Here is a 23,647-nt window from a genome sequence, read left to right on the forward strand (position 1 = left end):
AATGTAAATATTACACCTGAAGATGCACTCGTTTCCGATATTTCTAACAGAGTAAGAGTAACGCAATTTACTTGATTACTATCATACGGAGTATAAGACGAGAATTCAAGAATAATTGCAGGTATTAGGATATACAAATGAGTTAGCACCACGAAGCAAAACCTGCTGCTCATAATAGCTAGTGACAATGTAACACATACGTTGTCACACATGTCAATACATTCATAGCAGATAGGCCATGAGCATAAATCCCGGGCTGAACCTGACATGCTAAAACGCAACATTCAATTACAAACAGCTTTAGCTAACAAACACCAAGTCCGAGCCTACAAAGTTTTTGATGTACGTACACATGCCAAAATGGAGACACGTCTGGGGCGACATGACATACATGTACACAAGCACACTATGCAGTTTGCACTATCCGTATTCAGCAATTATACAAAACATTGACTATTAGCCTATTATTACCTGCACATACGATTACTGTTAGAGACTTGTCTAGTGGTCTACTGTAGTATGGGAGAGTGGAACATCATATGACAAAGAAGAATTTCAACTTGAGCAAATGATGTAGCAGTGAATCAGGCTTTTGCTTTCTTCTCTTGGGAGCCAGGAGCAGCATCTTCTTTCGCCTTCCTCCTTTCTGCGAGTGTGTACATAACATGGATCTTGAAGCCCTTAGCAACCGCATCTTCTTCTCTCTCTTCTGATTGAGACATGCTCAGCTGGTTGGTGAGTACGAGGGTTCCTGTAAAACCTGCATTCTTGGCTTCCACGGCAAGCCTGTAGTCCTCTTCATCGTCGACTGCAATATTGGTCAGTTGTGCAGCACGCTTAAGGAGAATTGGGGAGCTTATTTTGATCATGTACTTGAACCCGATTGCAATGATGTATAGCCTTCGGCAAATTTTAGCTGCAGAGAGTTTCCACTTCCTGGTTGCAACAATCCTGTAGGCTTTAGTGCTGTTGAAGATATAAGGAATTAGACGTTGAACCAGAGGTTTCTTGGGGACACGGAATCCATGATCAGATTTCTTCTTCAATCTCTGTTTCAGACTGCCAGCTTCAGTTATCAGGCCCTCCAAGTTCACATCCACAATACGATCACTCTTCATATCATCAAGATCTCAGAGGAGGTGTAGTGAGACACAGTCACTTCATAACCTTCAATGCTACTATTCATCTCCTTCAGAAGCAACTCTCGAGGCAACATGATTGTGTTGTTCAGTAGTGTTGCGTAATATTTCTCCTCAGCCTTCCTGTCATTACTGATTGAACAGAAACATCAACTTGGTCCATTAGCTCTGATATGGAAATAAATCTTACAGAACCAAACTAGTCCATTAAAATGTCTCCTAGATATCAAATGTGCATAATGCATAGCATCAATTAAATTAGGAGAGAAATTTTTTAACAGAGAAACTACTGGATCGTTCCATGGTTAGTTACGCTTTTTAACTCCCAAGAGAATATCATAGCTGAAAGAAGCCATAGAGAAAGATTGTAGATCCTGTGACGAACATATGCAAAGCACAAATGAAATTACAATAATATCAAGGTGGTATGTCCCTAATGTGAATCAGGAATCCAGGGGTATCCAGAGGCCCAGCGCAGGCAAGCACAGGGTATCCTTGGGGATTCAAAAGGTTTTTCTGTCGCTACTCGCTAGAGCGGAGCTAATGGCATTAAGGCTTGGCTTGGTCATAGTAAAATCAAGTTATTTCAGTATATTGGCCATTCAGTTGGACTCTAGTGTGCTAGTGCAAATTATCAGATAAGAGGAAAGGTCCAATTATGTGAAGTTGCTTATTTGTATTCTGCTGAAAGCTTATTTCTGAACAAACACGAAAATGGATATTTGTGAAGTTGCTTAATATACAAAACTAGTTGATTAACTAAACTAGTCAGCTGATGCATGATGCATCACATAGTTCTAATGTATCAGCAGAAATAAATACATTTCTGATCAACTAGTTTACTTGAGCAACATCTTAGAGCTTAATTGAATACGGAGAAAGATTGACACGTCGATTTCAAACATTCAAACGTCTACGAAAGAGCAAGATTAGTCAATCAACTTCTTTCACATAATGTCAATTAGCACGCAAATGCATGATAAATTGATAATCACCACCAAACAAACTCCAAACAACGTGTACTTCATCAACTAAACTAGCAATTAGTTAATTACCTTCATAAACTAGATTTAAACTAGTCAATTAGCTAAACTAAACTGATGAACACATCATCAATTATACAAATCTTCAACTAAAACTAGTTAAATAACTAGTATAATACGGAGTACTCCGTATTCTTCAGCAGCGTACTAGTAACATGGAGAAAGAGGGCGAAATCCATCTCAATTTCGATAATTCAACCAAAAGTCAATTAGGTCTTAAAAATCAGCATTAACTCTCTCTTAATCATCAGATATGCATATATTATCATCAACTAACATAAATCATCATTTTCAAGCAACAGTAGCTGAAATGTAACTTCATAAATCATCAGTGACAGTACGACAGTACATCAGCATTACTTTTTCAGTTATGTATCCTAATTAGGACTTTCAAGTAACAGTAGGAGAAACGTAACTTCAAATACATTAAAAAGTGTTGTTTTTAATCATTTTTGAACAATAATTGCATCAAATTTAGAGCAACGATTCCGTCAAATTAAGCGTTAATGTTGATTTTCATTAATTTAGATCAACGATTATGTCAAATTAAGCGTTAAAAGATGTAAATATAGAGCACGAATTCAACCTCTCGAGAATCGAGTAGCGTTGAATCTGTTGATCGTCTTCTCCCGCTATGTTAGAGCAACTTGTGCTTTCTCTCTCTAGCTTCCACTCTTTTTCTCTTTCTAGCATTGGATTTTCTGATATTTTGAGTGCGCCAAACCTCTCTAAAACTCTCTCCCTTCTCTCTTCCTTTCCTCCACTCTTAAGTAAACTTTGATCTACTACCACCGCCATCCTCCTTGACCTTCCCTACTCCCCTCCGGCGCCGCCGGAGATGGGGCCGTCCTTCGGCTGATCTTCAGCGGCCTCAAATGCTCGACCATGGTTTGATTCCGTTCTAGTTCCATTTTTTTTAGCCACCTTTCCCCTTCAACCTCTTTTTTTCATTTGTGCTCGTAGCCGAGTCTTCTTAGCACTGCTACGGTGTTCGGTCCGTAATCGGACCTCTTTACCTCTGATCTTCGGCTGCCTTGTTATGAACAAGTCGGTTCGTTTCCCCCTTTCTTTATGTCGGTTTGTCCGATCCCTTTCTCTGGTTTTATTTTGAAAGGTTTGAGTAACAAGTTCAATTCATCTGTGTTCTTTAATTTTATCTTCTAACCCATTCAAGGGTTAAGCTTTGATCTTTAGGGGGTGTTTGTTTCGTGCACGGGTATGAGTTTGGAATCAGGAATCATACCCGGGTGGTATGGGTTTGGAACTTGATTCCTCATACCTTGTTTTTGTTTCATTTTTAAGTGGTATGGGTTTGAACATCAATTAAGGTTAAAATGCGTAAATTAAAATATCGTAAATAATAATTTTCAATATTATAAAATCATGAAAATGATTATTTAATCAAATAAGTATATAAAAAATTGAATTTATAATATGCTATAATTTGTTTTTTCATATTTTTGTTCATTTTAGTTTGATACCCATGGGTATCAATCTAATACGAGTCATACCCTCCCCCCTCCTTGGCTATGAGAAACCTATACCTCATGGGTTTGAGGTATGGGTATGAAACCCCCAAATTTACCAAACAAACACTTGGTATGGGTTTGGCTCATTCCAAACCCATACCTCATACCTTTCTTGTGTGAACCAAACACCCCCTTAATGGGTTTTGGTTTACTTATTTGTAAGGTCCTCTCTAATTTGGGTTAAATTTCTTTACCTTCAAAATTCGTTTTCTTGCCTGGTTTGTGCATCTCTTTCAGTGCTCCAAGTTCCCATTATTAATGGATTTGGTTAGAAATTTGTGGCTTGTTGAATGTTGTAAAGAATAATATTAAGGATATTCCTTAATATTATTAGCATATGTATATATTGTGTGATATGTAATCTTTCTGTTATGGATAGAAAAGATTAGTTGCTAATGAATAGGAGTAGAATTAGGAATGAAGATAAGTAGGAGATCCTTATGTGTTGTATATATGCATTGGCTTGTATTACGTTTATTATCAATGAGAAACATCACCTTTCTTCATCTTATAAATTTTCACATGGTATCTCGAGCCTAAAAGATCCAAATTATTTTTTTCACAAAAATCAAACAAAATCATGAGTGGTGATAAATTGAAAGGAGGAGGGAGCGGTCCAAAGACAATTCCCATGTCGTCTCCATTGTATCTTCATCCATCCGATAGCCCTAGTTTGAACGTCACACAAATAATTTTTGACGGCACAAACTATGATATGTGGGCAGATGCAGTAAAAAATGGATTGGATGCAAAGAATAAACTAGGTTTTATTGAGAGGACGGTAAAGAAACCAACGAGCAGTGGAGATAGCGATGATCTTGAGTTGGTAGCATGGCGTCAATGCAACGCGATGTTACGAGCATGGCTTCGGAACGTAATAGACCCGAAATTACATCCGAGTATCATGTTTACTCAGTCAATAGAAGAAATCTGGGAGGAGTTACAAGGACGATATTCGGATGGGAACGCTCCGAGAGTCCATCAACTTAAGAGCGAGTTGAATGAATGCAAGCAAGGGAAGGAGACTATAGTCGAGTACTATACCAGGCTTAAAACTATTTGGGATGAATTAGCAAAATACAGTAAGATAAAAGATCGTATTTAAGGCGTGTTTCCATAGCAAAGGAGAAAGAAGAAGAAAAAGTGCACCAATTTCTAATGGGGCTAGATGCGAAATTATATGGCCAAATCAGAACCAATTTGCTCATGGAAGATCCGATTGCTCCATTAAATTGGGTTTATGCATTGGTACTCAGGGAAGAGCGCCATAACTCCCTCACCCAAGTGAAGGAAGAGCGCAATAATGCTGCGATGGCCATTAAAATTAATGGAAAAGATCGAGGAAAATATCCAAGAGACGATGAGGAAGAGTCCGATCGACCACCACCACCACGATGTACTCACTGTTTGAAATATTACCATACAGAAGAAAATTATTATGACAAACATGGGTATGAAGAGGTGAAAGCACGAGAGCGCGGCCGTGGTCGAAGAGGTCGAGGAGGCGGAAACTGTGGCCGAGGAAGGGGCCGTGGACACCATCGGGCGAACGCAATAACAGGGACTGGCAAAACAGAGGATCAAGGGAAGATGAATATCCCATTCACTGCAGAAGAAATAGACAGATTGAAGACACTGTTGAATACTAGTCCTGATGGAAACGATAAAATTCAAGGTATGCAATTAACTGTAAATCTTGAGTGGTTAATTGACAGTGGAGCATCACATCACGTGACGGAAAAGCGAGAATGCTTGGAAAACGTATGGGAGGAGGAATTTTCAACTGTCAGTCTACCTGACGGTAGACGTGTTGAAGCCACGACCCATTGAGAAGTTCGTCTAAGCAAAAATTTTGTCTTGAAAGACGTGTTATTTGTACCCTCCCTTACATGTAACCTTATTTCTGTCCAACAACTAATTCATGAGAACAATTGTTTAATAACCTTTTATCTGGATCATTGTGAAATGCAGGACCAGACTACGAAGATGATGATTGGACGAGGTGAGCATAGAAGAGGGGTATATTACTTTCAGCCGGAAAAAGATGAAATCGTAAGGCAAATGACGGTTGATAAGGAGAGCAGGCTGTGGCACAAAAGGGTAGGACATCCTTCAAAGAATGTTTTTTCTCGTTTTTCAAATTTGGTTGGACGAAATTTAGTTTGGAATTTGGATAATTTGTGTGATTCTTGTTGTCAGGCAAAACAATCCCGGACTCCTTTTAAATCCAATGATAGTAAGTGTGATGTTTTATTTGGCCTTATACACTGTGATCTTTTGGGACCGTACAAAGTACCTAGCTTGACCCGTGCACATTATTTTCTCACTATAGTCGATGACCATAATCGGGGAGTATGGGTGTATTTGATGAAAGATAAAAGTGAGGCAGGAGACTACATGAAAGTTTTTTGTCAAATGGTTAAGAATCAATTCGAAAAAAGTGTCAAAATAATACAAAGTGACAATGGGTCGGAGTTGTTGTCCGGACCGATGCAAGCTTATTACGAAGAAAATGGAATATTGTTTCGGACAAGTAATGTAGGGACATCCCAACAGAATGGTAGGGTTGAGCGAAAACATCGACACATAATTGAGAAAGCAAGGGCACTACGTTTATAAGGAAATTTGCCTTTACATTTTTGGGGAGAATGCATAATGGCTGCTGCTTATTTAATAAACCGAACACCCACACCTTTGCTTAATGGAAAAACCCATACGAGTTGTTATACCACAAGCAACCCAAACTCGATAATTTAAGAGTTTTAGGATGTTTGTGCTATGCTCATAATAAAGATCGAACCCGAGATAAATTTAGTGAAAGAGGTACACAATGTATTTTTATTAGGTATCCTCATAGCAAAAAAGGGTGGAAAGTTTATGATTTGCGAGAAAGACGGGTATTTGTTTCACGAGATGTCATATTTTATGAAAATATATATCCCTATTCTGTTTCCACGACTGAACCTTCATCACAACTTGAACTCAACACAAATACAAAAACCAATCAATTAAATACCAATTACAACAGCGAACTCGACCTAGATCACGTTGTAAGGGGGAGTGATGAATCGGAAATTAACGAGACAGGTGAGGAAGAGGGACAGGAAACAGAAACAGGTGCAGGAAATGATGACATTAACAGAGAAGAGAATGAGGGAGTACAGGGAGCTGCTATGTCAGGTGCGACAGGCACGCAAGCAGAGGAGAAGGTGATAGGTCGAGGAGCGCGAGAAAAATTTGAACCCGCATGGAAGAAGGACTATCAGTGTACATCCACAAGAGTAATTGTCCCGAATTCGAAAGCTCATCTCGGCCAACCAAAGTCTTCACGGTCAGGTACTCGTTATCCTCTAGATAATTATGTTATAACCAACTGTTTCTCAAACACTCACAAAGCTTTCCTAGCCACAATTGACAAAGGGCGAGAGCCAACTTATTATCATGAAGCAGCCAAGCATGGTAAGTGGAGAGAAGCCATGAGTAAAGAAATTAAAGCATTGGAGAAAAACAAGACTTGGAAGGTCGTGACATTACCAAAGGGAAAGAAACCCATAGGATGCAAATGAGTGTACAAAATCAAATACAAGGTGGACTGTACGGTGTAACGTTACAAAGCTCGATTAGTAGCGCAAGGATTCACACAAGTTGATTTCCATGAAACATATGCACCGGTGGCAAAAATGACGAGCGTGAGATGCATGTTGGCGGTTGCTGTGTCGAAGGGATTGAATATTGAACAACTTGATGTGAACAATGCGTTTCTACATGGAGATATCGAAGAAGAAGTATACATGAAAATCCACAAGGATTCGAAAAAGGTGAAGAGAATAAGGTATGCAAATTACTTAAATCCATTTACGGTTTAAAACAAGCCTCACGTAATTGTTTTGCAAAATTACCTCTTTCACTTAAGAATTACGGGTTTATTCAATCAATGGCGGATTATTCCTTGTTCACTTTGAATCGAGATGGGGTTTTCAATGGAGTGCTTATTTATGTGGATGATATGATTGTTGTGAGTAACAATAAAGAGGCATGTGATAAATTCAAAGGTTTCTTAGATAAAAGTTTTGGAATCAAAGATTTGGGAAGGTTGAAATATTTTCTGGGAATAGAGGTGGCTCATGGCAAAGATGGTTTGTTTTTGAACCAAAGGAAGTATGCATTAAATATTATAGAAGAGATGGGAATGACAGGAGCAAAGACCGTGTACACGCCAATTAGACAGAGGCATAATTTGTCCTTAGCCAAAGGATATGTTTTGAAGGACATTATGAAGTACCGACGACTAGTTGGTAGATTAGTATACTTGACCATCACACGACCAAACCTAGTCTACACAGTCCATATACTATCGCAATTCGTCAATGAGCCGAGGAAAGAACATTGGGAAGCTGCTTTAAGGGTTGTCAGGTATATAAAGCGAAATCCGAGCAAGGGTATAAAGATGAAGAAAGAGTCAAATTTACGAGTTAGAGGGTATTGTAACTCGGATTACGCAAATTTTCCATTGACAAGAAGGTCAATAAGTGGTTATTTTGTTTCGCTAGGACAATTACCCATATCACGGAGGGCAAAGAAGCAAGTCACAGTAGCTAAATCAATGGCAGAAGCGGCATATAGAGCCATGGCAGGTGCAACGAGCGAATTAATATGGGTGAGGTCATTTCTAGCTTCCTTAGGCGTGTTTCATACTAAGGAGATGGACTTATATTGTGACAATCAAGCTGCTATTTACATAGCAAGGAATCCGGTGTTCCATGATAGAACGAAACATATTGAGATCGATTGCCATTTCGTTAGACAATACATTGTTTCAAAGGTGATTAAAACGATGCATGTACGGAGCAAGGAACAGATAGAGGATCTCTTTACGAAGGCGCTAGTGTAATACTCCGTATTTATGAGTCTTCGGGTACTCTATCGAGTAGGCCTTACTCTGTCGAGTAAGGGTGAGTTGTGTTTTATAAAAGTTTCTGACCTGTTGGGTACTCGATCGAGTAACTAGGATACTCGATCGAGTAAGGGGGTACTCGATCGAGTACCTTGGGTACTCGATCGAGTAGCCGGTTTACGGGGAGTTTTTCTCGGGTTTTGTTAATTATGCGATTAAGATATATAACCTTCGTCGTCACTTTACTAAACACTTTTAAAAAACCTAATTTACTGTTAAAGAGAGAAAGCAAGTACGTTCTTAATCCTAATCGCATCGTTAGCAAATCCCGGAGTTTGGAAGGTCGGTTCTCATCGTTGGTTATACCGTTGAGATCCTTGCGTCGAGGGTAAGATCTATGTACCTTTTTTGTTGTCTTTCCTTTGATTTGGTTAAACCCTAATATAGGGATTTGGGGGTTTTTGAGTAGTATGTGATTTGGTAGCATTTGTATGTTGTATGATAGGAGGAGGTTTCGTACAGAAGCTTTTTGATACAAAGATAGAGACCGTCGATAGTGTGCTTTCCGGTAGGATTTCTACTCGGTATTAGTCCCATAATGGGATGTTTGTTGATGTGTTGAGATTGATTGTTTGATATAGTAATTGTATTGTGACGATTGTGATTGTGATTGTGATTGTGGTCTATGGTCCTCGAGGCGTGTCCTCGGCTGAGTGGGGTCACTTGCGGGAGTGGCTTCACGCCCTAGTTTTGCCTTCTGTGGAACCCGCCACAGAAGGGATGTGCACATTAATGGACAGGGTTATCGCTCATTATGAGGAGCGGGGATTTGGTGGGTGCAGCTGCGGTCCCCACTTGCGGGCTAGTCCAGGTGGACGGTCGATGATTGAGACGATTGGAATTGGTGTGGTTGCGTGTGTGACGATCAGTCATTATGTCATTTATCTTATTGTTGTTATATATATTGAATTGTGTGATTAGTACGGCCCGGTTGTTGTTTTGTAAACTGCGGTGATCCATTCGGGGATGGTGAGCGGATATTGAGCGGTATGAGATGATTCTTGGGATAGTGGGATTGCCACGATATGATGATAGAAGTCTTCCGTAGCTTAGTAGTTTCTTTACATTTCGATTAGAAACGATGTGATCAGTTTGAGGACATGTATTATACTTTTGGTTTGGTTTTGAGAATTGTAACCCTTCACTAAGTATTTCTATTTAAATGTTGTTTCTTTATTGTTTATTTGATTATCATTGCCTCGGGTAACCGAGATGGTAATACCTTCATACCTGAGTGGTCCTGGTAAGGCACTTGGAGTATGGGGGTGTTACAAATGGTATCAGAGCGACGATCCTGAAACCTGTAACCAATGAACCTAATGAACATAGGGAGTCAATTAAAATGAACCCGGGGTAAAAGTTGTAGGAGCTAATGCAAAGGCTTGGGAGACGTCCTAAAGCCGCAAACTTGCCCTACAATTTTGAACCGGTCACATGGGGGGTGTAAGTCAAGGTCGTATGTGTTGTTTGGTTAACTTGTGTGTGAATGTGATGAAGTGTGTGTAACTGTTGGGGAGTTAAAAAGCTGAGAATATGAAAAAAGGTTGATGATATATGTAGACTTGTTGTTGGAATGAAAATATGTTGGATGTTTACAATGTGGCGTTTAATAGCATGATATAATGATTTCGTGAATCGTATGAAAGGATGCGTAGCATTGTATGTTTAGTTATGTTATAACGTTGATTTTATAAAGTTTTAGCATGTTAGCATATGACATAGCATGCGGGTAGCGTTTCTGAGTTAGCATGACTCGATCGAGTGGGACTGACTTGATCGGGTGGGTTTTTGACGATTTTGAGTCCAGAATCGTGTTTTTGGGCACTCGATCGAGTAGGGGGTCACTCGATCGAGTAGCCTAGCTAGCTACTCGATCGAGTATGTTAGAGATCATAAGGTCTGTTTGGGGTCTGATGTTGGGGCACTCGATCGAGTATGTTGGGCTACTCGATCGAGTATGTTTGGGAACTCGATCGAGTAGGGTCTGGGCAGCTTTTTTTCGTGTTTTGAGGTTTAGTGCGTATGTTTATATCCACTCCTTTTCTGTTATAGTTTCAAGATGCCGCCCAAGAAGACTGATTTGTATGCGAGAGCTGAGCTTATGAATATAGATGACATCGTTAAGATGTTGGAGCATCAAGATGCTCTCACTGAGGCTTTAAAGACTGTGGGGAAGGATAAGGATAAGGATAAGGATAAGGAGAAAGAGGTTGATCATTCTAAAATCAGCCTCTATATAGCGAGGTTTAACCTGAAAGAGTATAAGGGAGTTGGGGAGCCTAACCTTCTTGATAGTTGGCTTAGAGAGATGGACAACATATTAGATTTGGTTCACTGTCCTGATGAGATGTGGGTGGAACAGGCTGCGTTCTATCTGAGGGAGGCAGCTGGCAAGTGGTGGGATACAGTGAAAGTGAGTGCTAAGGAGATATATACAAACCAAGGTTTACCTGCTATACCTTGGGAGGAGTTTCGTAGGGCTGTGAGAAAGGAGTTTGTACCGGAGCATGTGAGGAGTAAGTTGAGAGAAGAGTTTGACAGGTTTTAAGATAACCGGCGAGATGTCGTGGCCGAGTACTACGAGCGGTTCAATGACAAGTCTAGGTATCTTTGAGGATATGGGTTTGAGTGAGGAGAATCTGGCGTTGAGGTTTGAGAGGGGTTGACCCCTAAGATTATGGATAAGTTACCCGTGGGAGTCCTTACTGATGTTAAGGAAGCTTATGAGAGGGTTGGGAGAGCTGAGAGGTTGGTGGAGATGGCTCAGGAGAGGTCAGGTGGTGAGAAAAGGAAGTCTGAGAGCGAGGGTGGTGGCCAATCTAATCACAAGAAAGGCAACCACAATCGATCTAAGGGGTTTTCTTAGGTCGGGGTTCTCTTTGGGGCTTCCTTTGGGCGTGGCCGTGGAAGTGTTAGTGGTAGTTGGGGAGTGAACTGCTATAGCTGTGGTGGTGTAGGCCACAAGAGACATGAGTGCACAAGTACAGGGAACTTTCCGGAGACTGCGCGAGCTACGCGAGCAATAGACCCGGCTGGATCGTGGGCAAACCGGGAAGTCGAGTTACAGTGGAGGCAACCGCAACGGCGGTAATTCTTATCCGAAACCACCAACGAACAACAACAACAATCAAGGGTCGGGTGCTAAGCGACCACTTCAACCAAGATCTTGTCCGGGAGGTGGACGGAAGACCGATGGAAAGCTATTCATGATGGAGAAGAAAGCGGTGAGGAGGATGCACACGTTATCACCGATACATTCCTTGTTAATGGTATTCATACCTTTGTTTTGTTTGATTCGGGGGCTTCTCAGTCGTTTGTATCTTCAAGTCATGTTAAACGATTGGGTTTGAGGGTATATGAGTCTGTTAGTGAGCAAGTTTTTATACCTTCGGGTGAGTCTGTATCATGTGGGAGGTTGTTTAGAGATGTATCTATGATAGTTGGGCAAGTTGATCTACCTGTAGACTTGCTAGAGTTTCCTTTTGACGGTTTTGAGATGATAGTCGGGATGGATTGGTTAGGAAAGTATAAAGCTAAGATAGACTGTCATCAAAAGAAAGTGTCTTTAAGAGGTCCTAAGGGCGTTAGTGTGTCTTATCGTGGGTTTCTAGTCAAACCCAAAGTTAAGTTGATTGCAGCTGTCACCTTGAAGTCTTATCTGAGGAAGGGATGTCCTTTGATCTTGTGCCATGTGAGAGATGACCGGATAGAGAGTCCGACAGTTGATCAGATACCAGTGGTGGGAGAGTTTACAGATGTTTTTCCAGAGGAGATTCCGGGGTTGCCACCGAAGAGGGAGATAGATTTCACCGTTGAGTTGAAACCGGGGACGGAGCCAATCTCTAAGGCACCGTACCGGATGGGTCCTAAGGAGATGGAGGAGCTCAGGAAACAGTTAGATGATCTGATAGAGAAGGGATACATTAGACCTAGTGTATCACCGTGGGGAGAACCAGTTCTTTTTGTGAAGAAGAAAGATGGGAGTCTGAGGTTGTGCATAGATTATAGAGAGCTGAACCGAGTGACGGTGAAGAACAAGTATCCGTTACCAAGGATAGATGACCTGTTTGATCAGTTGAGTGGTGCATCAGTCTTTTCTAAGATTGATTTGAGGTCGGGGTACCATCAGGTGAAGATTAGAGAGGTGGACATACCAAAGACAACTTTCACGTCGAGGTATGGCCATTATGAGTATGTGGTGATGCCGTTTGGGTTGTCTAATGCACCGGCAGTGTTTATGGATTTGATGAATAGGATCTTTAGATAGTTTTTGGATAAGTTTGTAGTGGTGTTTATCGACGATATCTTAGTCTACTCCAAGACTAAGGAGGAGCATGAGGAGCATCTGAGAATCGTGTTGCAAACTTTGAGGGAGCATGAGTTGTATGCTAAGCTATCCAAGTGTGAGTTCTGGTTAGAGAAAGTTGCTTTTAAGGGCATGTGATCTCTAAAGATGGGGTAGCTGTGGATCCGGCAAAGATAGAAGCAGTGACAAAGTGGGAAGCACCAAAGAATGTTGCGGAGATCAGGAGTTTTCTGGGTTTAGCTGGGTACTACAGACGGTTCGTGAAAGATTTCTCCAAGATAACTAGACCTATGACCGCGTTGATGAGGAAAGAGAACAGGTTTCGTTGGGATGAGAGTTGTGAGAAGGCGTTCCAAACATTAAAGGAGCGTTTGACCACAACTCCTGTCTTGGCATTGCCTGAAGGGAGCGAGAACTTTGAGGTTTATACAGATGCCTCAAAGAATGGGTTGGGATGTGTGTTGATGTAGAATGGTAAAGTGATTGCCTATGCTTCTAGGCAATTGAAGCCTTATGAGGAGAACTACCCTACTCATGATCTGGAGTTGGGTGCGGTGGTGTTTGCTCTCAAGATTTGGAGACATTACCTTTATGGGGCGACCTTTAAGGTATTTTTCGATCACAAGAGTCTCAAGTACATCTTCACTCAAAAGGAGTTGAACATGAGACAGAGGAGGTGGATGGAGTTGATTGGCGATTATGACATGGAAATTATCTACCATGAAGGGAAGGCCAATGTAGTTGCTGATGCTTTGAGTAGGAAGAGTGTACATTCTCTGTGTACAGCTCTATCTTTGATGAGGCTGAGAGATGAGTTAGCGAGGTTTGGGATACATATGATGCAGAAAGGAGATGCCATGGGTGATATGACAGTACAACTTGAGTTTTATGATGACATTCGAGGTAAACAGGCGTTGGATCCTAAGATAGTGGAGTGGAGAGCTGGAGTGGAGAAAGGGACAGTGTCCCGATTTTCTATTCATACAGATGGAAGTTTGAGGTTTGATGGTAGGTGGTGTGTCCCTATTGATGAGGAATTGAAAAAGACAATCATGACAGAGGCACATAGTACACCATATTCAGTTCATCCAGGTGGAGACAAATTGTACAAGGATTTAAAGAACACGTTTTGGTGGCCTGGGATGAAGAAAGAGACAGCTGAGTTTGTGTCCCGTTGTTTGATATGCCAAAGAGTTAAAGGGGAACAGCGACGACCACAAGGTAAGATTCAGTCTTTAGAGGTACCTGAGTGGAAGTGGGAATCCATTTCCATGGATTTTATTGTGGGTTTGCCAAAGAGTCAACAAGGTAACAACATGATTTGGGTAATAGTGGATCGACTGACCAAGTCAGCTCACTTTGTTCCAATGAAAGATACGTGGACTAAAGCACAATTGGCTATGGCCTATCGAAAGAACGTGCTTAAGTTACATGAAGTCCCTAAGGACATAGTGTCTGACAGAGATGTGAGATTTATATCGAGGTTTTGGAAAGAGTTCCAGGAATCGTTGGGAACAACTTTGAAGATGAGTACAGCATTTCATCCTGCGACAGACGGACATACTGAGAGAACAATCAAGACTCTTGAGGATATGTTACGAGCTTGTGTGATGGATTTTGGTGGTAGCTGGGAACAGAGGTTGGACTTGATAGAATTTTCTTACAATAACAGCTATCACACTAGTATTGGGATGGCACTGTTTGAGGCTTTGTATGGGAGGAGATGTAGGAGCCCGATTTGTTGGGACGATAGTGCTGAGGCAGTGATTTTAGGACCATAGATGGTGCATGAAATGGTGGAACAGATTAAGATGATCAGGGAACGGATGAGGGCAGCTCAGGATAGGCAAAAGAGTTATGCAGATCTACATCGCCGGGACATAGAGTTTCAAGTTGGGGACAAGGTTCTTTTGAAAGTGTCTCCTATGCGTGGGGTTATGAGATTTGGGAAGAAAGGCAAGCTAAGTCAGAAGTTTATAGGGCCTTATGAGATCTTAGAGCGAGTTGGGGAAGTTGCATATCGTCTGGCTTTACCAGCTGCGTTAGAGAGAGTGCATAATGTGTTTCATGTATCGCAACTGCGGAAGTATGTGAGTGATCCGTCACATGTGTTAGAGGCAGAGAACTTAGAGCTAGATGAGTCCTTATCATATCTTGAGGTGCCTAAGCAGATTCTTGACCGAAAGGTTAGGAAGACTAGGAGTGGTGAGACAGTTTTGCTTAAGATCCTTTGGTCTAACCATGAGACTGAGGAAGCTACATGGGATCCAGAGGAAGCTATCAAAGAGCGATACCCTTTTATGTTTGATCAGGTATGTGTGGTTACGAGGACGTAACCTTGTTTCTTTTAGGGGGTAGGAGATGATCGCATAGAGTTTTTAAGAGTTTTATACCCTTTTTGTATGTTGTGTCGGTATGTGTGTCGGGGTGAGTTGGGTTAGTAACATGTTTTATGTTGGGTTTTGTTTTGGTTGTTGAGTCGGAAGTGTTGTGGGAGTACCTTTGTTTAGTAGTGGTTTGAACTTCGGGGACGAAGTTCTTTTTAAGGAGGGAAGACTGTAATACTCCGTATTTATGAGTTTTCGGGTACTCTATCGAGTAGGCCTTACTCTGTCGAGTAAGGGTGAGTTGTGTTTTATAAAAGTTTCTGACCTGTTGGGTACTCGATCGAGTAAGGGGGTACTCGATCGAGTAGCCGGTTTACGGGGAGTTTTTCTTGGGTTTTGTTAATTATGCGATTAAGATATATAACCTTCGTCGTCACTTTACTAAACACTTTTGCAAAACCTAATTTACTGTTAAAGAGAGAAAGCAAGTACGTTCTTAATCCTAATCGCATCGTTAGCAAATCCCGGAGTTTGGAAGGTCGGTTCTCATCGTTGGTTATACCGTTGAGATCCTTGCGTCGAGGGTAAGATCTATGTACCCTTTTTGTTGTCTTTCCTTTGATTTGGTTAAACCCTAATATAGGGATTTGGGGGTTTTTGAGTAGTATGTGATTTGGTAGCATTTGTATGTTGTATGATAGGAGGAGGTTTCGTGCGGGAAGCTTTTTGATCTGTGATAGAGAGACCGTCGATAGTGTGCTTTCCAGGTAGGATTTCCTACTCAGTATTAGTCCCATAATGGGATGTTTGTTGATGTGTTGAGATTGATTGTTTGATATAGTAATTGTATTGTGACGATTGTGATTGTGATTGTGATTGTGATTGTGGTCTATGGTCCTCGAGGCGTGTCCTCGGCTGAGTGGGGTCACTTGCGGGAGTGGCTTCACGCCCTAGTTTCGCCTTCTGTGGAACCCGCCACAGAAGGGATGTGCACATTAATGGACAGGGTTATCGCTCATTATGAGGAGCGGGGATTTGGTGGGTACGGCTGCGGTCCCCCATGGCGGCGTATCCAGGGACGATCGATGATTGAGACGATTGGAATTGGTGTGGTTGTGTGTGTGATCAATCAAGCTGTATGTTTATCTTATTGTTGTTATATATATTGAATTGTGTGATTAGTACTGACCCCGGTTGTTGTTTTGTAAACTGCGGTGATCCATTCGGGGATGGTGAGCGGATATTGAGCGGTATGAGATGAGTACTGTGATAGCTGGGATTGCCACGATATGATGATAGAAGTCTTCCGCTGTAGCTTAGTAGTTTCTTTACATTTCAGTTAGAACAGTAAACAGTTAGTTTGAGGACATGTATTATACTTTTGGTTTTGGTTTCGAGAATTGTAACCCTTCACTAAGTATTTCTATTTAAATGTTGTTTCTTTATTGTTTATTTGATTATCATTGCCTCGGGTAACCGAGATGGTAATACCTTCATACCTGAGTGGTCCTGGTAAGGCACTTGAAGTATGGGGGTGTTACAGCTAGGAGGAGAGCTATTCGACCATTTGCAATTCAAGTTGGGTCACGGAGTGCCTAGAGCTCCAACTTGAGGAGGAGTATAAAGAATAATATTAAGGATATTCCTTAATATTATTAGCATGTGTATATATTGTGTGATATGTAATCTTTCTGTTATGGATAGAAAAGATTAGTTGCTAACGAATAAGAGTAGAATTAGGAATGAAGATAAGTAGGAGATCCTTATGTGTTGTATATATGCATTGGCTTGTATTACGTTTATTATCAATGAGAAACATCACCTTTCTTCATCTTATATATTTTCACAAATGTCATCTATATATGTCTGTTTTCGCTTTATCCAGTTTGTCTGTTTGGTAATTGAGACCTTATTCAAGTGATTGTTAGTCATGAAGGGGACCTGTGTTATCAGTGTGTGCTGTGATTAGTTGCTATTCATTTGGGTAAGTTATGACTCTGACTTTCTGTTGGCTTGACTTAAGGATGTCAATTTCATCCGCACCCGATTGAAATCCGATCCACCCGATTCTAAAAGATGGATGAAAATACGATTTAAATAGATGATGGATGGATGACGGATGAAACGGATGACGGATGACGGATGGGTTGGATGAAGAAATTTCACCCGCCATCCATCCATCACCCGATTTTATTACTTTTTATTTAATGTTTTTTTTACATATATCACATTATTAAGATATAAATATTCAAATTTTCATATTTTTATACTCTTATTATAGATATTTTGTGAACCTCCCACTATAAAGTTAAATTAAAATAATAATCTAACTTTATTTTTGTAGCGAATAAAAAATTATCATTTTTTTAACTTGAAACATATAAATACACAACACCCGTTTATCACCCGATCCACTCGTTTCATCCATGGATGATGGATGATATGTTTCACGGATGACGAACGGGTTGGATGAGATTTTAAAAGGACGGATGGATGACGGATGAGGATTTACCCGACCCGAACCCGATCCATTGACATCCCTAGCTTGACTGCAGACAATCTTCTTTTTGTAAGCAGTGAATCTTCCTTGTTTTTCTTCGTACCATTTTTATAAAAAGAATAAAAAGAGCAGCCCAGTGTACGATGACGTCCCCGCTAGGCGAGGGTCCGGGAAAGGGTCCCACCACAAGGGTGTAATTGGGGCAAGCCTTCCCTTGCCATTTTGGCAAGAGGCCGCTCCAAGGACTTGAACCCGTGACCTCACGGTCACAAAGCAACACCTTAACTGGTGCGTCAAGGCTCCCCTTCATTTTCATAAAAAAATAATAGGAAAAATATATGTTAACTATTTTGAGTAACTTTTATATGGCTAGTTTATTTCTCAATTCTAGAAATAATGTAGTACATAGATAAATTTCTTTTCCATTCTTCAACAACAATTAAGTAGTACAGTGGTTAGTTGTAAGATAAATAAGCATTCCAACCCAGGTTCGATTCCTGACAACCTTATTTTGCTGAAAATTGAATAACACCATTGTGTAAAAATTTAACAAAATTAAACTTGGAGCAAGAATCGAACCCAAGACCATTTGACAATATATACCATTAATCTTACAACTGAGTCAAGCGGATTATTACACTTAAAATACGCGCTAAATTAATTATTAACTATTACAGATATTTCTTGAAATTGGGGCCCCTTCAAGTCGGGGGCCATGTGCGGCCGCACCGCTTGCACGACCCTGTGTGAGGCACCTTACTTTTCATTAGGCTTCTCTATGGTCGAGTATTTGACGGAGGTGGTTTGGGTTGGTGTTGTGTGAATGGATGGTTGTAGTAGTTTTTCTCTTTCTTGTTGCCCGATTCTCTTTCTCCGATAAGTTTTTCTTCCCTTTTCGCTCGCCTTCTTTCCTTGTTTGCATTTCGTTTACAATGGACTATCAATCTTTTATTTGTAACCTTAGTGAGTTGTTTATTTTCGAGGATGACGTTGTGGATGATGAGGATTTGATTACCTGGATTATGAGTTTAGGCTCAGCTTATAAGCAACTACATCTACTCAAAGAGGCTCAAGATGACTTTGAACATGTTTTGCATCTGGATCCGAATAATTCAGAAGCTAGTCGGGAGCTTCATGTCGTGGTTGACAAACTCGCGATCAACCCTAATGGTAAGCGTGTTGCTTCTTCGTTTGACTCGTTGGGATTTGTCAGTAAAGGTAAGAAGCCACTTCTTAATAATGATGTGGCTGACACTTCGGTCGCAGCTTATTTTAGTTCTTCTTCTAGTATGGAATCAATGAACATTGAAGCAAGTTCTGATTAAATTTCTATGGTTTTTGACACCACCTGTGAGGCTAACCCTCCTCAGGTAGCCGATATTAATGACTCTACCTCTCATTCCTTTAGTGAAAAACCGGCAAAATACTTTTTCACCAGTAAAAAGCAAGCTAAAAATAGTTTAAAAATCTCACCCCGATATGAGAAATTGTTAGTTGGGAAGAATCTATCCTTTTTCCATGCAGGTTCATTATCTTTCATGAGGGTTCGACCCCTCATCCTAAAAATTCTATCCAGCCAGGAACTCCACATGAAGACATTTCTCGGGTAGCAGAAGTTCCCCTTTCTTCTTCTTCTTTACCTGAGGAGCAAGTTGAGCAACCAACATTAAATATCGAGAGTGATAAGGTGGTTCAGGAGGAAGTTGTTTTCCAAATTGCTAAAAAGAAGCGGGTATCATCCAACTCCGCTCAGGTAAATAAGATGTCTGTGGTCCAGTTTCAGTTTACTTCGGTTAAGGGAAGCAAGATCAAGCATTGTAGAGGTAAGGAGAGACACAAAGAAAATTTTATCGAAAGACAAGTGACCCAAGTTAGTGTTCATCGGAAGAGAAGATCTTTCACTTCTGTCGCAGGTACACAACGAAAGTTCCAGTGGCTACGAGGTCTAAAAGAAAGGAGGCAGACTAATTCTACTTTGACAACTTATACCATCCTCCCTACAAGAAATGTCGTCTTAGTGTTTATGCTTCATTCTCATGTACTTTTAGTTCGATTAGTTGGCTTTCTAATAGTCTAAAGGACTTGGTACTCCGGAGTTTGTACTGTAACTGACTCTATTTAATCTCAGTTCATTGTTGTCAAAAAAAAAAAAAAAAAAAAAAAACTATGTTATATTCAATTTACGTAAAATCCGACTAGCTTCGAAAAGGAAAGAGGGGAAAAATGATTGATTAGGAGTAGCATTATTGACTATCTATTTCTTAAGATGGATATATCTGTCTTATATCCATCTTAAGAATAAAACGGGTCAAATAACACCTCACTTGTATAGATGAGTCTATGAGAGTCGTGGGACAAACCTTTTGGCAATTTCAATGCATCCTGTTTTCGTCTTTTGTATAATACTTGATTCGTCTTCATTCTTAAGTTTAAAACGTCGGATATCTCCGTCTTCAATGAAAATTTGTGGTATTAATAAGGCTATTGTTGTCAACTAGTTTTAAACCCATACAAAAGTTTCATAAGATTGAATATTCAACAATTTTATTAAATGCATAAATATTGAAAATAAAATTTCGCATAATTACAATTTGAATATGACACGGCTGTCGCAACCCTATCAAAAATAAACCAACCGGTTCTAACTAATGTAGCAGAGGTAAGTCGGGTATCGTACTCCACCGGGAGGCGGACACTATCTACTTGTTATTCAGTCTGTCTACGGTCACAAAGTGGGGGGTTTTGATTTGTTTGTTTTGACTAAACTAAAGAACTGAATTAAAGGCAATAAAAGAAACAACAAATAAAAAATAGGCAAGGATGAAATAAAGATGTGATCAAATAAAGAGAGAAATGCCTGGATGTCGGTTCACCACGATATTACGCAAGTCAACTAAAGGTAAGATCAGTCGGTCTGATGTGAGAAGGTTAGTGGAAAGGTCCTTCCGGTCCGCTATCCGCCCTAGATTCTTCCTAAATAGCTTCCGCTCTGATTAGGGTAGTCTATTGTTCATAACAGGTCTGTTCATTCCAATCTTCCGATCTAGATCTGAATTTAACCAAGTTAATTAATAAAGTCGCGTGCACTTAACCAACTAATCACTGTTATATTGTTATAAAACAATTCTCACAACGAAAACCTCCTAAACTAATTAAAGCATCATTGTTTTACTATCATAGCTCCCATAATCCCAGCACTAAGGAAATTAGCTACTCATAACGATAAATAAAACAATAACGATAAATAAAGCAATAGCAAACATGGTATTAAGATGATAAAAGGAAAATTGCATAAACTTAGTAACAAATCTAATACCTAACAACAATTAAGGGCAAGAGAATTAAGGATTGCAAGAGAGAATTAAATTGAATAAGGAAGAGTAAATAAATTACACAATTTGAGATCCGGAAAGTGAAAGCAAAGCAGTGTTGACGAGAGTCTCCAAATTAATGACAAAAAAACTGAATGATTAAGAAAGCTCAAAACTCCATGATTAAACCTAATTAAGTCTCACCTATTTATAGGAGAGATATTTTATTAACCTAATTACGATAATTAAGATAATAAATTAATAAGTTCACGCAAGAAATCCCGCGTCAGATAACAAAGTGTTCGATCGAGCACCTTCAAACTTCTCGATCGAACAACTCCTAGCAAAAACCTCTCGATCGAGTACAAAGGCTACTCGATCGAGGAACACCAAAAAGGCACTTCTCGATCGAACACAACAGGGGTTCGATCGAGGACTTCTCACCACCACAAAGGTCTCGATCGAGCATATAGGCCAGCAAAACCTCTCGATCGAGTCAGCTGCCACTAAACCAGCTCATAGAGGACGTTGATATGCTTCCAAAGCAACTTCACGCATCCCAAGACAGTAGGTATTCTCGCTCAAATTCTTCCATCTCCTAAATGCGAGCTAAAGGGACAGTAAAAGGCTCAATTCTGCTTCTTTCAGGTCTATTCCTGCAATTAAAGCCAAACGAACCAAACTTGACTATTCGGGGCATTTCGTAGCCTGAAACTAGGGGAATTGCAATAGAAATGCGTGCAAATAAGGCTTAGAAATACTATATAAAATGCATGCATCAAATCTCCCCAAACCAAACCATTGCTTGCCCCCAAGCAAATTATATGCAACTAACTAATGCAACGGAATAAAACTCAGAGCTAGATACAAATCGTCTACTCAAACCAATTTAATGCAAGGAAACTAACACTTATCGCAATCAATGTCAAATGCAAACGAGTTATAAGATGTTTATAATAAAGCTGAACCGTCGACCTTGCAATACCTTCAGAAATGGACTCTCACGGGTCACTCTTCTCTCATTAAGCAAAGGGTAAGCAAGTAAATGTAAGAGAAGAAGAAAAGTATAGGAAGTCGCTCACCTAGACTACGACCGACATAAACATGCATGCAATATAGTATGATAGACAATTCTAACTACCGTACACATACATTCCATCCAAACAAGGTCCCGTCACAGCCGAGTGCTTACAAAAGTTTGGAAAAGTGAGGCAATGGGTAAGAAGGGGCAAAATATTTTGGGAATGTGAGGGTAATAGCCAAGCTAGCATCATAACACAACCAAATAAAACAAATCCGCTTCTAACCCATCTCCAAAACTGAACACAATGCCCTTAATTCGGCATAAAAACTCACTAAATCAAATATCAACAACTCCTCATGAGATATAATGATACATAGGAGCAAAATCGATTTCATCTAAATTTTTTCAAATTTTTTCTTTTCTTTTTTTCAGTTTTCTCTCTCTTTTTTTTTTTTCTTTTTCTCTCTATTTTTTTTCACTTCATTTTTTCAACATTCTCCTTCTCCAACTACCAACTCCCAAAATTACAATGCAAACCAAATTTGGCACGGTAAACAATATACCCGCAAAAACAAACTAAACTAGCTTGACAAGGCAGACTAAGTTTGGGATGTAGCTAAGGGGTTAAAAGACAAATTTGGCTAAATGTGGAGCTAATGGGTAAAATGGAAGAAAAGGGAATGTAAGCATCTCCCTGCATGTGACACCAACCACTAACCCGAATGTATGCAGGCAATAAGCAATTTAATTTCATACTTATGCAAATTAATGTTACATGTTATGCAAGGAGTAACTACTCACAATCCTACATGAACTGGTCATGGATGTCACCAGTTTAAATGGCTCTAAATCCTTAGAATATATGAGTAGGTTGCCAAAATTTCAGGTCAAGTCTATTCGTTCAGCTAAATTTCAACACAAACTCGTAGATTATGCAATAAGACAATGCTAAAAAGATGTATAGTTTAATGCAAGGCTTAAGCATAAAGACTAAATGTAGTGCAATTTCATCATTGAAATACATCGTTCCGACTCAACCTAAATCCAAAAATAAACGTGAAATTTTTGATTTTTGAAATTTTTTCAATTTTGGAATTTTTTTTTGATTTTATAAAAATAAATAAAAATGCGTACAAAAATTAAACGTGATAACAGAAATGCAATAAAAATAGTATGCAAACACAGATATGGATGCATATACCCTCCCCAAACCAAACTGTAAAATGCCCTCATTCAACTCAACAGCTGACAACAGCAACAAAAGGGGAATGGGAAAATGCAAACTAAAGAAGAGCGTAGCCTCGGAAAACTTACAGGATAACGCTAAGTAGGGACCTTCCCAAACCAGCCAGCAACAAGGGAGGTCGCAAATAGCCACATAACAACGTCACTGGACGCGAATCAAAACAAGCGAACTCGATCGAGTGAACAAAGTACTCGATCGAGTAGAATGGGACTGTAGAAATCCTCGATCGAGAGGCCAGAGCACTCGATCGAGAGGTCATCTATTCAGT

At 40.1% G+C, this 23,647-nt stretch overlaps 1 protein-coding gene across 1 annotated transcript; it reads right to left on the minus strand.

Moving 5' to 3' along the window:
• Positions 1–203: 203 nt before the first annotated feature.
• On the minus strand, positions 204–3,069 carry LOC141627467 (uncharacterized). The gene is made up of 2 exons (XM_074440730.1): positions 2,769–3,069; positions 204–1,271 (listed from the first exon to the last, which is right to left on the minus strand). The coding sequence occupies exon 2, from the start codon at positions 1,116–1,118 to the stop codon at positions 585–587; it is 534 nt and encodes a 177-aa protein (XP_074296831.1). The 5' UTR covers positions 1,119–1,271; positions 2,769–3,069; the 3' UTR covers positions 204–584.
• Positions 3,070–23,647: the final 20,578 nt, after the last annotated feature.

Source organism: Silene latifolia, chromosome Y (assembly GCF_048544455.1).
Source record: "Silene latifolia isolate original U9 population chromosome Y, ASM4854445v1, whole genome shotgun sequence".
In the NCBI taxonomy this organism is placed as follows: Eukaryota; Viridiplantae; Streptophyta; class Magnoliopsida; order Caryophyllales; family Caryophyllaceae; genus Silene; species Silene latifolia.

Bases quoted from the DNA above. Each gene is read 5' to 3' on its own strand.
- LOC141627467 (XM_074440730.1), bottom strand. From the start codon at position 1,118: ATGAAGAGTGATCGTATTGTGGATGTGAACTTGGAGGGCCTGATAACT.